Source organism: Aspergillus nomiae (genome assembly GCF_001204775.2).
Source record: "Aspergillus nomiae NRRL 13137 chromosome Unknown contig00594, whole genome shotgun sequence".
NCBI classification, from domain to species: Eukaryota; Fungi; Ascomycota; class Eurotiomycetes; order Eurotiales; family Aspergillaceae; genus Aspergillus; species Aspergillus nomiae.
This window is the reverse complement of record NW_015378649.1, coordinates 1-14,300: the sequence shown is the minus strand read 5'-3', so window position 1 is coordinate 14,300 and position 14,300 is coordinate 1. Positions and strand designations below refer to the sequence as shown.

Below are 14,300 nucleotides of genomic sequence, written 5' to 3'. Positions count from 1 at the left end.
ATAGCAATCAGAACCCCGAGTATAGTTCTAGGGAAAGTTATACCAAGTTTCACTAGATCTGTAGGTACGGTATAAATCTTAGCAGCAGCTGAGATTGCCCGCGCCTGAGAAACGACGCACAGACAAGAGAATATGAGGAATGTCCTAGAGCATACGCCACCAATCCTCTAGTGTGGGTGACTTCAAGGCTGTGCAGACATCTTCCGCGCTACCATGTTTCATGCCCAATCAATCCCTCCCCCCCTCAAAGAGAAAGCATCTGTCTTAAATCCTTGACCCCATTGGAGCGCTCATTCCTCCAAAGTGAGTGTCCGGACTTTTTCCGATGAAAGAGACATGCCAAGTCGGACTCCTCTCATACCTCGTGATTGTTCGACCACTTCCCCCAGAGCTTGTAGAGTCTGGGGAAGTGGAGACTGTTAAGGTGAAATCTGGGGTTTAGCAATGTAGCATCCCCGCTTGTTATCAGCGGCATTGCGTATATAAAGCGAGCATGCTCCTCAGTTCCAGAACAATGGCTCTCCAGACACCCCTCGCAGTTACCCAGTAGACTGAGGACATCCATACCGCGAAAGATGACCTCGAAAGAACCAGAGTCGCACACACACGTGGAGGATCTCAAAGATTCTCCCCAGCGTGATCCTCTTTTAGAACTGTTTCCAATTCTCCAGGACAAATCCCCCGAGGAGCTGGAGAAACTAAACCGTTCTGTGCTACGAAAGTTGGACTGGCAGTTTCTGCCTTGCATTACAATGATTCTTCTTATGAGGTGAGTACATCGTTCATCATAACCCTTTAGGAGGAAAAGGAAAACCCATGATACTAAACGTAACTAGTTATCTGGATCGCATCAATGTGTCCAATGCCCGTCTTGCCGGGATGCAAAGCGACCTCCACATGTCAGATACAGTGTGGTCGGCAGGGATTTCGCTTTTCTATGTGGGCTATATCATATCACAGGTGCCAGCGAATGTTATTATCGCGAAGGGGAAGCCCAGCATACTCTTCCCCTGTATTGCGCTAACCTGGTCCGCGGTAACTATCTGCATGCTTGCTCTGTCTTCCGGCTGGGGATTCTGCCTCTGTCGCTTTCTGGTCGGTGTGGCTGAGGGCCCTTTTGTCCCGGCAGTTTCTCTGCTCACCTCGTCGTGGTATACCAAGCAAGAATCACCTTTACGGATGGGAATCTGGCATGCGGGCAACATTATTTCGAATGTGTTCTCTGGCCTCCTCGCCGCAGCCATTCTTACGAACATGGATGGAATAGCCAAGCTTCGGGCCTGGCAGTGGTTCATCCTTCTGGAGGGAATTGTGAGCATCATGGTCGCGGTGTCTGGTTTTTGGTTTATCCCAAACTTTCCCAACAACACTGGTCGCTCGTGGTTCACGGAGGAAGAAGCCGCCATGGCAGAATATCGACAAGTGGTCAACGCGGGTGGGGTCCGTGAAGATGAGGAAGGCGATTACTGGGGAGGAGTGTTGCTTGCAGTCAAGGATCCTTTTACGTGGTGCTTCGCTGCTATTCATTTCGCGCTTATCATCGCCCAGTCGTTCAAAGACTTCTTTCCATCGGTAAGCCCGAGCCATGCAGAGGATGTCCCCAATAGACCTACTGACACACGTAAAGATAGTGAAGACTCTCAACTTCTCTGAAGTCGTGACCTATCTTGTACAGGCCCCACCGTATGTGATTGCCTACATCTCCACGCTCATCATCTCCTGGTCCTCCGGCAGGACGGGGGACCATTGTTGGCATATTATCGGACCGATACTCGTCTCTCTAGCGGGAGCGGTTATCATGATATCAACATTGGACCGGGGCGCTCGCTATTTTAGTTTGATCTTACTGTGCACGGGACCATTCGTTGGGTTGAACGTGAGTATTCCCTTGACCCCAGAAGTCCGAGAACCGATTGACTAATTTCCTAGATCCAAATATCCTGGGAAACCACCGTTGTACCTCGTCCACGGACGAAACGAGCAGCTTTGATCGCCATTGCTAACTGCGTGTCCTCCGTGTCCCACTGGTTCACCCCGTATTTCTTCCTTCGGTCCCAAGAGCCACGGTACCAAACAGGCGGAGGGATTATTATCGCCGGATGCGGACTGTCTGTGATCTGTTGTTTGATCACGCGTTGGTGGTGTATGAGGAAGAATAAGAAACTGGACGAGGCTGAGGCTGTCAGTGGAAATGTCACGGAATGGCGGTACGCGACTTAACGTACGAGATATGCATCACAATTTGGGACGGGAATAGTTTGAGAGAAATTTATACGAAGGCTTACCTATATAGTATATAGCTAAGCCATGATGTTGATGATTTGTTGTTTCACGATAGCGTTGCATTTAGCTTGTCTTGAATGCAGTTAGGGAATGTCTCATTGAATCTATCGTCGGAGTAATATCACAACGACCACAAGGTGGCATTCAACATACATCTATTTGAACTATAGCAAACCATGATCCGGTACTCCAAGCCAACAATTCCCCGAGAGGCACCTCATCCAGACCACAGCTTGTGTATTAATAATAGATGGACACCACAACCTTGAGGTATGGCATGTCTTGCTCGGTTTCCTCTCATTTCCAGCTGTCCCCGTGGGGAACCCACTGCCGGAGGGAATTGTGGTCGGAATTCAGACCCCAATGGAACGTCTGATAAAGTATGATAACCATAGATTACGACTCATTATGCGGAGGTCCGATAGTTAGAAGGATACTAGTGGGCTAGTGTTCGGATACAATCCGTCCGACGTTCTGCGTCCCTGACTCAGTAGGGCTTCCATCGGAAATCCTCCGAATGCGTCAGAGCAGCAGCACAGAAGTAGGGAATACTTAAGTGAGAAGATGTAATGACTTAGAAGAGGGCCTTGACTTGATTATTTGGTTATAGATATCGTGACTTAAGCTTTCAGATTCACTTTACCAGACCATCACATATCATTATCTTCATCATGGGCTCCATCGCACATCCAACATACACCCTCAACAACCCCTTCCGGACCAGAATTCTAAATGGCCAAATCACGCCGCTGATGTCTATTAAGTTTGTCACGGGCAATGAAATACCCATGATGTGCAAGATGGCCGGTGTTCATGCTATGTTCATTGACATGGAACATTCCGCCCTCGACATGCGCACTGTCGCCCAACTCATTCTCGCCTGCAATTATGCCGGTGTCTCTCCCGTTGTTCGTTCACCATCCAAGTCACACTGGCATATCAGCCGCATCCTAGACGCCGGTGCTGCGGCCGTTGTGATCCCGCATATCGAAACCGTCCAGGAGGTCCGGGATATTGTGAAGCATGCCAAGTTTGCCCCTCTGGGGACACGGGGATGCACCAACAACCAAGCAGTGATGAACTTCCAGCATGTCCCGACACTCGTGCAGAATGAGATTCTAAACGAGCAGACCATGTTGATTCCGATGATTGAGACTCCGGGAGCAGTGGAGATTGCCGACGAGATTTTCGCAGTTGAGGGAGTCGATGGGGTCTTGGTCGGCTCTAACGATTTGTGTACCGACCTGGGCATCCCTGGAAAGTATGACAATGACTTGTATCAAGATGCTGTCATCAAGGTGATCCAGGCGGCTAATCGAGCTGGCAAGCCGGTGGGTATTGGAGGTATTGGCGGGCGACTGGACATCCTAGAAAAGTGGTTCAAGATGGGAGCAACCTGGTCCTTGAGTGGCCAGGATGCGTCCATGCTGCAAGCAGGATTGAAGCAGATGAGCAAGAATTACGGTGAAATTAGTGAGCGTTTACAGAAGGAGCCCTAGAGGAGGGGAACAGTTGTGAATCCTTCGTTTGTTCTATGTACATATTATATGCTGTCATCTGCTATACCCGAGAAAAGAAACATCGGATCCCCATACGCATATTCCCCCAGTCCCACTTCCACATTCCAGAATGTGTTGTCTCCGAATAGATCTCGTGAAAGAAGAGAAGCGTAGGTGGAAGGTTCATGATCCAGCTGCTGATGTGTGCCTAAATCATTGAGTAGGGGCGGCCAGTGGCTGCCAAACTGTGAAGGGTTTTGTTCGACAGAATGATATTCACCTGTCGTGTTTTGATTATGAAGCATACCGTCCATCCCCGTGTACTGGGATTGGGTCTGCCCGAGGTATCCTCCCGTTTGCTGCGTTGTCCTAGACGCGACATTATACTTCCCTAATACATGTACTTGTAAGGCCTCATAGACAGACACGTAAGGAGTCGCATCTGGCATCTCACGCCCCATCTGTTTTAATGCTTTTTCGCTCTGTTTTACCGCGTCTGCCGCCTTGACCATCGTCTCTGTGTCATGGTTACTTGCCACCGATACCCAGAGCATTACCGAGAGACCGGCAGTGAACAGCATTTGGAAATAACTCCGAGTGTAGGTAATCTTCCCTTGCTCAAACAAAGGGCAGAACTTCGTAATGGTACCGACGGCATACTCGAGGCAGATCAAGAGGAGGTCGCCTGGGGGGATATTGTTCCGCTTCGGCACCAGGTCGATTGCCTTGCGCACTAGAAGCAGTCTTTCCCTCAGTAACAGCAGATCATACCATTCCTGTGTGTGGTACAAGCCTCGTGGATTAGAGAACATGGGAGCCGATCGCCGCCATTCCTCGAGCTCCGACAGTAACTCCTCTAGATCTGCATAGATCCTCCCACTCGCGGTGATGGAGTCCATTGTCCACGCATGTCCAACATTGCTAGGGGGCCCACTGCCTTGTTGAAACTTGGACCGAATCTTTGAAGTGATTTTGCGCAGCCGCAGGCAATAAAAAAAACACCGTCATTTCGGTGTTCCCCATCGTAGTAGGCCTTGTAGTGGCTCTGCAGAAAGAGTCAAGATCCGAGAACGATCCAGATGCCTCAGCGGCATCGATCTCTTGATCATCGGCATCGGCAGGAAGCCCAACTTGGATATCCCTATCCGCAATTGCAGCTGGACGATCCAGTGTGATTGAGCTATACTGACTGATCATGTAGCATTCCCAGAGACCCGGCGCTGCAACTGCTCTTGCAGAAGTGTCATTTTGCGTCTCATAGTGGGTCGAGGCAGCTTATGAAGGCCTTGCTCGATGCACATCCTCATACATAGTGTGGTCAGCTCCCAGATTGATGTACCTGCAAAGTATTAGCTAGAACCAGCATGGGAAAGCTGGACACGTACCGATGTGATGATAGATGCCGAACCTCGCGACGAATAATAGATCCTGAATAGAATCCAACCCCCTTGACAAGATATTCGTATCGATATATTGCAATGCTGTGAGAAAGTAGCCGTAAGGGTGGTGTTTATGAGCGCCGGATCGATATAACATGACCGACCCAACAGCAAGAATCATAAAGGTACGAAAGGCGTCGTGCTTTGTTAGATGGTCCGGTATTTGCGAGGAAGGACCGGTTTGGCCTGTTGAAAAGACGGAATGGTACAATCTCTGTACATCTCGGCGGAGCAGGAATGGGTTCTGCACATGGGATACATTCAAGCTTCATACATCCGTTTCAGCTCTCGATTGGTAAGTGGCAATCCAGTCACTTACTAGTTGTTGAACACTGCCAATGCTTCCTCCGCAGGAGGAAGAGAATTCGGCTGCACCGAAGTTTCCAGAATGCCAGAAGATTGGGAGAGATTTTGCAAAAGCTTTAGATTTTGGTCTCGCCACCTGGCATCAGCAAAAAGCAAGCTCATAAAACTGTGATTCTACGGTCAGAGCTGACCCTCAATCTAAGGCCCCAGAGCGTACCTGATCCCGACCCCCTCCGTGATACTGGGTGATGAAATCACATCATTACTCTGTATTGCTATCGAAGGTTCCGGTGCTTGATTATGTCTTTCAGGTCGTGTCGGCGTTGGGCTCTCTGTCACTGCTGCCGTGGAGTGAGAATATCCTCGGTCCACCTCTTGACCTTCCACCACGGTCATCTCTGTCTGGAGGCCTTGTACATGCTGCTCTAGTTCATAGATGTACCTATTTAGAGCGTAAGCATAGGGGGCCATGGACAGACGTGCTTGGCACAATGTCAGGCTTACTCTCTTGAAACCGGAACAGTCCCCCCGAGGCTAACGGTGAAGCATGCATGGCCACTCTTTACACAAGGCATACATTTTGGTCGCGCATTATCGCACTATCTGCAGTCAGCAACCACGTTCTGCCAAGTCGGACATCAGTGTAGATCAATGAGAATACTTTTATCTTCTTTGTATAACACGATTGACAGGCTGGAAGTCGAGGGACATGCTTCCCCCCAGTACTGTGGATCATGGTCACCACAAGGTGGGCTTATACAAGATCTACTTCTATCATACCTGTCGGCGCGTATGCTTCCGACTTGCTGAGTAGGTACAGGCAGAGAGATACATGCAAGCACTTCCCTTTGGGGAGGGAGTTGACGACTCCATGCATGGCGCATGGCCACTTGTGGGGAAAGAATGCGGAGCCCCGGCAATATTTGTTACCACTAGTGTATAATTTGATACAGAAAATCTTGGCTTGGCATGAAATTTATCCTATAAAGGGCAAGCCACATGTGGAGGGACAGGCTTGGGACTGCTATGGACCATCTGGCTAACCCTATATGACTACTGGGAAGTTCCAAGAACAATGTCCAAGTCTACCTAAGTCCGCCAGTCTGGCCTAGATCAAATAAAAGCAATCAAAGACCAATTCTGGGCTATAGAGCGTAGCGACGCTATCCAGATGAGTGCTTGGCTAGGAGTGTCTTGCTAGGTTTGGACGAACGCCCCGCGTTTACATCTTCATGTTAGAGCTGTATGATTCATGACTTGGCGCTATGTGGAAATAGCGGAACGCTATGGTCATGTTAGGTTGTGGGAGCCATAAACTATGAATCTATGATAAGAAGTTAGAATAGCTTCGGCAATGCATGGGAGGGAATCTGCCGAGCGTTGAGGGTATTGTAAGGTAATCGGGAAAGATCCGTCCAACAACCCTCGGACAATATCCACTTTCGACGACTTGACGCCTACTTAGCGCTGCTTTGCCCCAGCACAAGGTCCGATAGGACTGTCGTCTTTCCCCGCTATTGTCGTTCAGTTATCGGACATGGAGTCTGGCCATCGGACATCCCCTGTTTCGGCCGCAGCCAATGCACGGAGACTCCAGGCCTGCGAGAGATGCTGGAAGCGCAAGCAAAAGGTCTTGACCAATATTGTACACCCAGCATGTGAAGCTAACCCATCATAGTGTGATAGACAATTACCGGCATGCACGACATGTGTGGAAGCTGATGCGCAATGTGCCCCCCGGCGCGTTCCTATCGGGCCCACTACAGAAGAGGGCAGTGGCCTCTCGCATGCTGCCGTACCAAAGTGCGTGTTTCGCAGTGTGGAAAGCTGAACAGGGCTAATAACGGAATCTAGCTATGTGGAATCTCTTAAGAGAAAAAGGGATGAGCTAGATGCGCAGTTTCGACAGCAAAGGGCACGTCGAGAAAGGGATGCGTCGGTTCCACCACAACCGTCGCCGAACATGGAGTCTACTTTGGTAGGTAGCCCAGGAGACTCGAATCAGACACCGTCAACGGCTCCTACCAGCTTCAGTGAGCGGTCGGTACAGGCTGCAATGGGGGAGATTGGATTCTTGTCCCGCAATGCGATGGCAGAGCCACGCGACGAATCTCGTGGATTCCCTCAAGAATTAGCCACAGGAAGTATGGTGAAAGCCGCCTTGGTAATTTCAGGCGAGGATCCATCACAGTCTCAAGATTTGTGCCATCATCGACGAACATTCGTGACCATGATGGGGCCTGCGACGGGGATCAGCAAAGAGTTTGCCGCACCTTACATGAACCGTTTCCTCGACCACATCGGGGTGATGTTTCTTCATATCGACCGGAGCAAGTTACAGGGTGAATTCGACAGCTGCTTTGAGGCCCGTAGAGGGCAGTCGAGTGCTACAAAGGGCCTCAATTCAGGGACCGCGTTCTTGGAGTTCAGAGTCTACATGGCTGTGGCCATTGGAATGCTATTTTCACCCGAGCCTGGCAGCGAGCTATTGGCGACTGGTTTGCATGCAGCAGCGACGGAGAGATTTACTGTTATTATAGAGCAGGGGGACTGTGTGAAGACCCTATATTGTTTGTGGTCATTGGCTTTGTATTCTATGTTCAGTTCGCTCGGAGGATCCACTTGGCACCTGGTGGGATTGGCAATGCAAAAATGCATCTCGTTTAGATTGCACCGGGAGTTGTTCTCAGACTCCGACACGAGTCAAGAAGAACTGAACAGCAGGCGCAGCATCTTCTGGGCCCTCTATGTACTTGACAGGTGAGTCGAATAGTACGAGGTGATTTTGACGTGAGGAGGCATTGGCTGACGATGCTGCAGAACCATAAGCTGTGTGATGGACCGCCCGTTTAGTATTGAAGACGAAGACATATTGGTTCAGGTAAGAGCACATTGTATGGCGTTTATTGACAGCTGCTGACACCTTCAAGCTTCCAGTCTATAACTCTACCTCCAAGACAATAGCTGAGTTTGACTTTGGTTGCCATATCATCATGCATGCTCGACTTATGTCCAGTGTGCGGAGCTCTTCTTCCCGAGGGCCTTTGTACCACTACCGCAACCTAAGCTACTGGCGAGATTTACCAAAGTCCGTAAAGGACTTTGCTTCTGGCGACAGTGCCCTCTCCGTCTCGATAAAGCAGCTCACCTGCAGAGCGTTGACCCAGATTGCATTATTGACCCGAGGCACACAATCCAGTGGTGGCATAGTGGGAGACACACGAGCAGTTGAACACGATGTCGTCGATGGCTGCCAAGCGTATATAAATGATGCATACAATTACTCCGAACAAGGAAAGTTTGTAGCATCATTCATCGACGGGTTCGACCTCTTCGCGGCGGGTGTACTTGTCATTTGTCTTCCTTCCTTGTCGGCACTGGCAGGGCCTCCACGGGAAACAGCCATTATTAGCAAATGTACAGCCCTATTGACGACAATTGGGGAGCGGTTTCAATCACTCAAGGTGCTCAGGAAACTGCTCCTAGCTCTATCGAGTGTGGCTGCGCAAGGAGCATACCACGACCCGGTAAGTTCCCCCCACATCATCTTAAGCATACTATAGACTAATAAGTCCGACAATAGGCTTTAGATGAACTACCAGAGATAGTCTCGGATCCGATGCAAGGTCTAATTCAGGACTTTCTCCGGATATGGCGTGCATGACCTGGAAGACGCCCGTCGGACGGATTCCGGTCCGATCAATCATATATACCACCATGGATAATGCTATCACCTCTACCAAACAGTCAAATCGGTTGGAAGTATTCAGCTATCGAGTATACCGCAAATATGGCCCCCGGAATTACAGAACCCTCATCATCTACAGGTCCTTCGACTGCTGGATCCAAGCCTACCGTCTACGTTCTTGACACCTTCCCTCCCAAGGCCATCGAATACGCTAAGACCTTGTTCGATCTTGTTCAGCCCCAGGATGAAGAATTCAAGAACTGGCGGCAAAATGCAAGAGCGCTGTTAGTGCGAAGCTCGTATATTACGGCTGATGACATCGCGAGCTGCCCGAATTTGATTGCCATCGGTAAGCACGGCGTGGGAATCGACAAGATCGATCAGAATGCTTGTGCACAGCGGGGTATCAAGATCCTCAACACCCCGGGTGCCAATGCGCGAGACGTTGCGGAGCTGGTCGTTGCACTGTCCTTGTCGGTTGCTAGGGGAATTCGGTCCATCACATCCCGGCAAATGCTGAAGCCCGTACCGAAGGAGACCTGCAATGGGTTGACTTTGTATCAGAAGACGATCGGCATCATCGGTATGGGGAACATCGGACGCACCGTGGCGGAGATCTTCCGTGGTGGCTTCGACGCAAACATTGTGGCTTACGACGCGTACATGCCCGAGGATGTATGGTCGCATATCCCACATACCAGGGCAAGGAGTGTCGATGAGGTGCTTGCCCAGGCAGACGTGCTCTCCATTCACGTCCCCCTTACCACGGAGACTCGGGGCATGATCTCCTATCAGCAAATTCGCGCAATGAAGCCCGATGCAATTCTTATCAATGCTGCTCGAGGCGGTATTGTCAACGAGGCCGACCTCACCAAGGCGTTATCGGAGGGCTATCTATGGGGCGCAGGGTTGGATTGCCATGAGCAGGAGCCACCCAGCATGAGAAGTACGAAGCTCTTTGGAAGAATTTGAATGTCATTAGCACACCACACATTGGCGCCGCCACCTCAAGAGCACAACTGGCCAGTGCCACTGCAGCAGTGGATAATCTGTATCAATATCTGTCAAGACTGTGAATGTAATTAGGTGATTAATGTGGACTTGATGAAGTTAGAATTCAATTCATTGATACTTATACTCTATATCTTGGCTTGTTTCACCCTTTTCGATACTGGAACTCCCCTACAGTGCCACTGCACACATTGCACATTGCCTTTGAGACTATCTGTGATAAACAACGTTTTCCCATCCGGACCACCAAATGTACAGTTCGTTAGATTCTTTCCACCGCCTGGCGCTGTTACAATCCTGGCCTTAGGGACACCGTCCGAATCCACAACAAACACCGAACCGAGGCTGGGATGGCAGATGAATACATTCCCCTCTTCGTCCACGGCAAGTCCGTCAGGACCCGCACATCCAAAGGACTGGAAGAAGAGACCGACTTTGGTGGTAGACCCATCGGCATGGAGAGGAAGTCGCCAGACGGCATTGGACCGAGTCATGGCCACGTACAAAAACCGCTCATCGGGCGAGAGGGCCAGGCCATTCGGGGAAATTCCGTTGGAGATCAGGCAGTCAAGCTTGCCTGTGGGCGAGAGCCGATAGACACAGCCGGTCTGGTCGGTCATTCCCGTTTGGCCCTGATCGGTAAAGTAGATGTCGTTGGTGGAGGAGATGATCAGGTCGTTAGGGCCTTTGAACCTCTCGAGGTTGCGCCGAGTAAGCATTGGGGATATTGTATTTGTAGAAGGATCGAATAGAAGAAGTCCCTATTCCAGTCGATTAACTAAGAGATATTTACAAGCGATACAATCAATCCAGGTCACATACTTGCTTATAGTCTGCGACCACGATGCAGCCATCCTCTCGCACCACAAGCCCGTTCGGCTCGCCATCCCAGCGAACGCACTCCGTTACCTGCTTTTCCGCGTCCACTTTGAGAATTCGACCATACGGGACGTCTACTATGTAGAGACTCCCATCGGCAACGTAAGTGGGACCTTCGAGGAAAATGCCAGACGCCGGAAGAGCTGACCCGCTGCGCCACTCAGTGGGCTGGCCGGTGCATCTGAGGGAGTCGGGAATGCGCGCATAGATCTCGGCTTGGATCACCGGGGGAACTGGATAGAAATTCATTTTCGACGGACAATCTACGCTCCATTGGCTATAGGAGGAGGGGTATATCTGAGTCTATATATGAACCCAAAAAACTCTGTTTACCCCATGGGGCCATGAGGCCGGTGGAGCGTCGGATATTTTCCGATGGCCGTGCGGTATGGAGTTGAAACCCTAACCTCCGTATAAGCTTGAACGTACTAGTACCAAATTCCAATTTTTGAACTGCTGTACCCCTAAATAGAGGGTAGAAGCACATCGATGTATTTCTCTCAATTACGGATTATAGATTTCGTTCCAAGATCCGCACACCATGGGACTTATCGCCGATGCCAAAAGGGCTATGCAAGATGCTCCCAAAGAAGTTTTCAATGCTTATGTCTTGATGTGTACATGTTTCTTCGCTCTTTCTGGTGTGTCGAAAGGGTTTGATGAAGGTAAGCAACGATATCTTGCCAAGTGTGGAAAGTTTCGCCCTTGCTGTATTATTAATTCATGAGTATATCACAGGAAACATTGCCTCAGTCGTTACGCAAGCTCATTTTAAGGCCCGATTTGGTGTCGACACACAGTCGGAGGATGAGTATGCCAATACAAAGGGGTGGCTAGTATCTATAGCCACGGCTGGAGCAGTCTTTGGGTGTCTTGGGGTGAGTTGCTTTTGCTACAATTCAACAGATGAATCAGTCATACTTATGCAATGGCGTATGTAGTGCTCCCCCATTAACGATCGCTTTGGTCGACGTTGGACGCTGCGCATTGCTACAGTCATCTATATTGCTGGCGTCTTAGGCCAAGGGCTTTGCGGTGGAAACCTCTCCGGCCTTTATGCATCCAGATTCATTGCAGGTTTGGGAATTGGCCCGTTGTCAATTGTTCCTCCAGTCTATATTACTGAGGTATGTCGCGCCCAATTGTGCGTTTGTTATGGTGGCATCTGCTCACCTAAGTTTGATAGATCTCGCCCAAAGCTATTCGCGGTCTTCTTACCGTCCTGTTCGCGGCGTGCCAGCAGCTAGGTGTAGTATTGGGATTTTTCATCAACTACGGAGTGACGAAACAGTATCCAGGCGTCGATGAGCAATGGATGCTCCCCACTCTTCTTCAGATTGTCCCCGCTGTGATCTGGGGACTCGGAACTTTCCTATGCTCGGAGTCTCCTCGATGGCTTCTATTCAAGGGCCAACGAGAACAAGCAGCAGAGACCATGTCCAAGCTTCGCCACTTGCCTCGCGATCATCCTGTGATCCTGTCCGAGCTAGCCGGCATGGATGCTCAGATATTGCATGAAACAGAGGCAGTCAGTAATGCGACCGTATGGGACCTACTTAAGGAGACTTTCGTCCCCGTCGAGAACCGTCGTCGCTTCTTCTTGATCTTCATGGCGACTCTTTTTTCTCAATTTTCGGGTGCCAACGCCATCACCCAATACAGCCCCTCTATCTTCGGATATCTAGGTATCGATGGTGATGAGGCCAAATTCCTGGCAACCGGAATATATGGGGTGGTCAAGTTCGTGAGCACGGTGTGCTTTGCGCTGTTCATTGTAGACTTTATCGGACGACGGCGATCTTTGATCACCGGAATTTGCCTCCAACTGATCACCTTAATATTTGTGGGCGCATACCTCGGGGTCACAAACCATCTCTCAGCCGATGAGATTGGTGCAACTCCCAGCGCCTCTCGCACGTCTACTGCGGCTATTGTTGCGATCTTCCTGCATGCGGTGGCCTGGAGTATTGGTTGGTTCAGTATCCCTTACCTGGTCGGTTCAGAGATATTCCCCATTCGAATTCGGTCGTTGAACATGTCTATTTCCATGGCGTTTCATTGGGCATTTTATTTTGCATGTTCGCGTGCCATGCCGAGTCTTCTCGCAGCTACACATAAATGGGGAGCCTTTGTGTTTTTTGGCTGCATCTGCCTGACATCATTGGTTTATGTCTTCTTTGCCATGCCGGTGAGTATTCCCTTTCTAGTTAAAGAATATCGCCGCTGACCGTTGTTAGGATACCACAGGAAGATCCCTCGAGGAGTTGGATAGCCTGTTCCAACGACCGTGGTACACCGTTTACCAGGTGGCTTACCCATCACGCGATGAGATGCAAGGAGAGAGACTGGAGGACAAGCTGTCGGCCGACGGAACGTCAAAGCACATTGAACAGGCTTAGACAATCTTAAGGAATGCGGGTTTGTGAACCATGGCCCGTGAAATATAGCCATACCCAATAGCGTTAACACCGAAGCACTAAAGCATGTACAATGAACACATGATCGTTAATTTATGATCTCTTAGTGCACCAAGAGGGCACGTAAACCTACGGTGGATATGAGCGATGGTTCGCGCATGAACAGCTTAATGCATGTCACTTTTAGGGTCCACCGTTCGTGGATTGTGGCGATTGATCGTATGATCCAAACGACAGTATTCCAGGCCATCCAGTTATTTTTAGCGTACTATTATAAAGATGCCAAGAGGGTAATCTGCTCACCATGAGCCAGACAACTATAAAAGGTGCCCTTAGCCATGTTATGTTCTAGGATGTGAGTCTTTTTTCAATCTCGTAATCAAGGATCATAAGATGTGAGGTATTATCCAGCATTTCCAGACGGACATGCGGCAATAAGCGAGTGGGGAGAGCAGGATGAGATTATCTTAACACGATCCAAATGAACTGGCTTTTCTTGCCTGAGCTGGTTTGGTCGAGTCGGGCTTGGTCTCGATCCCATGCAAGATCTCTACTTGGCCAAATCCCTCGCCTCAGCCCATCGCGCACTAATATACTTGGTAGAAAACTGATAACTACTGAAAGGAGGTATTAAAAATACGGTTCAAACTCAGTTTTACTTTTATGAATCCCGAATTGAGACAGGAAGTTCTAGAAGACTTGGAGTGAGAAATCTGTCCTTTCCCAGGGATCTTCCGAGGCCTGCCGCTAAGTTCTGGTAATTTGTCAGGGTCCAGGG

The 14,300-nt window shown here is 49.8% G+C and overlaps 6 protein-coding genes across 6 annotated transcripts; 4 read left to right on the top strand and 2 right to left on the bottom strand.

Moving 5' to 3' along the window:
* Window positions 1-575: 575 nt before the first annotated feature.
* Window positions 576-2,220, top strand: ANOM_010494 (vitamin H transporter; the record flags this gene model as incomplete). The annotated part of the gene is made up of 4 exons (XM_015555750.1): window positions 576-769; window positions 837-1,572; window positions 1,628-1,876; window positions 1,930-2,220. 4 exons carry the CDS (start codon window positions 576-578, stop codon window positions 2,218-2,220), a joined length of 1,470 nt encoding a protein of 489 aa, XP_015401417.1.
* Window positions 2,221-2,954: 734 nt separating this feature from the next.
* Window positions 2,955-3,782, top strand: ANOM_010493 (HpcH/HpaI aldolase family protein; the record flags this gene model as incomplete). The annotated part of the gene is made up of 1 exon (XM_015555749.1): window positions 2,955-3,782. One exon carries the CDS (start codon window positions 2,955-2,957, stop codon window positions 3,780-3,782), a length of 828 nt encoding a protein of 275 aa, XP_015401415.1.
* A 44-nt stretch (window positions 3,783-3,826) lies between these two features.
* Window positions 3,827-6,263, bottom strand: ANOM_010492 (Zn(II)2Cys6 transcription factor; the record flags this gene model as incomplete). The annotated part of the gene is made up of 8 exons (XM_015555748.1): window positions 3,827-4,715; window positions 4,783-5,008; window positions 5,092-5,121; window positions 5,168-5,487; window positions 5,541-5,693; window positions 5,745-5,969; window positions 6,032-6,126; window positions 6,189-6,263. 8 exons carry the CDS (start codon window positions 6,261-6,263, stop codon window positions 3,827-3,829), a joined length of 2,013 nt encoding a protein of 670 aa, XP_015401416.1.
* An 801-nt stretch (window positions 6,264-7,064) lies between these two features.
* ANOM_010491 (Zn(II)2Cys6 transcription factor) lies at window positions 7,065-9,191 on the top strand (the record flags this gene model as incomplete). Its single annotated transcript, XM_015555747.1, has 6 exons — window positions 7,065-7,157; window positions 7,206-7,330; window positions 7,382-8,287; window positions 8,348-8,408; window positions 8,458-9,054; window positions 9,111-9,191. The coding sequence occupies 6 exons, from the start codon at window positions 7,065-7,067 to the stop codon at window positions 9,189-9,191; spliced, it is 1,863 nt and encodes a 620-aa protein (XP_015401413.1).
* A 126-nt stretch (window positions 9,192-9,317) lies between these two features.
* ANOM_010489 (uncharacterized protein) lies at window positions 9,318-13,504 on the top strand (the record flags this gene model as incomplete). Its single annotated transcript, XM_015555745.1, has 8 exons — window positions 9,318-10,123; window positions 10,534-10,937; window positions 11,059-11,207; window positions 11,623-11,770; window positions 11,844-11,983; window positions 12,047-12,232; window positions 12,292-13,293; window positions 13,343-13,504. The coding sequence occupies 8 exons, from the start codon at window positions 9,318-9,320 to the stop codon at window positions 13,502-13,504; spliced, it is 2,997 nt and encodes a 998-aa protein (XP_015401418.1).
* ANOM_010490 (SMP-30/gluconolactonase/LRE family protein) lies at window positions 10,355-11,354 on the bottom strand (the record flags this gene model as incomplete). Its single annotated transcript, XM_015555746.1, has 2 exons — window positions 10,355-10,987; window positions 11,049-11,354. 2 exons carry the CDS (start codon window positions 11,352-11,354, stop codon window positions 10,355-10,357), a joined length of 939 nt encoding a protein of 312 aa, XP_015401414.1.
* Window positions 13,505-14,300: the final 796 nt, after the last annotated feature.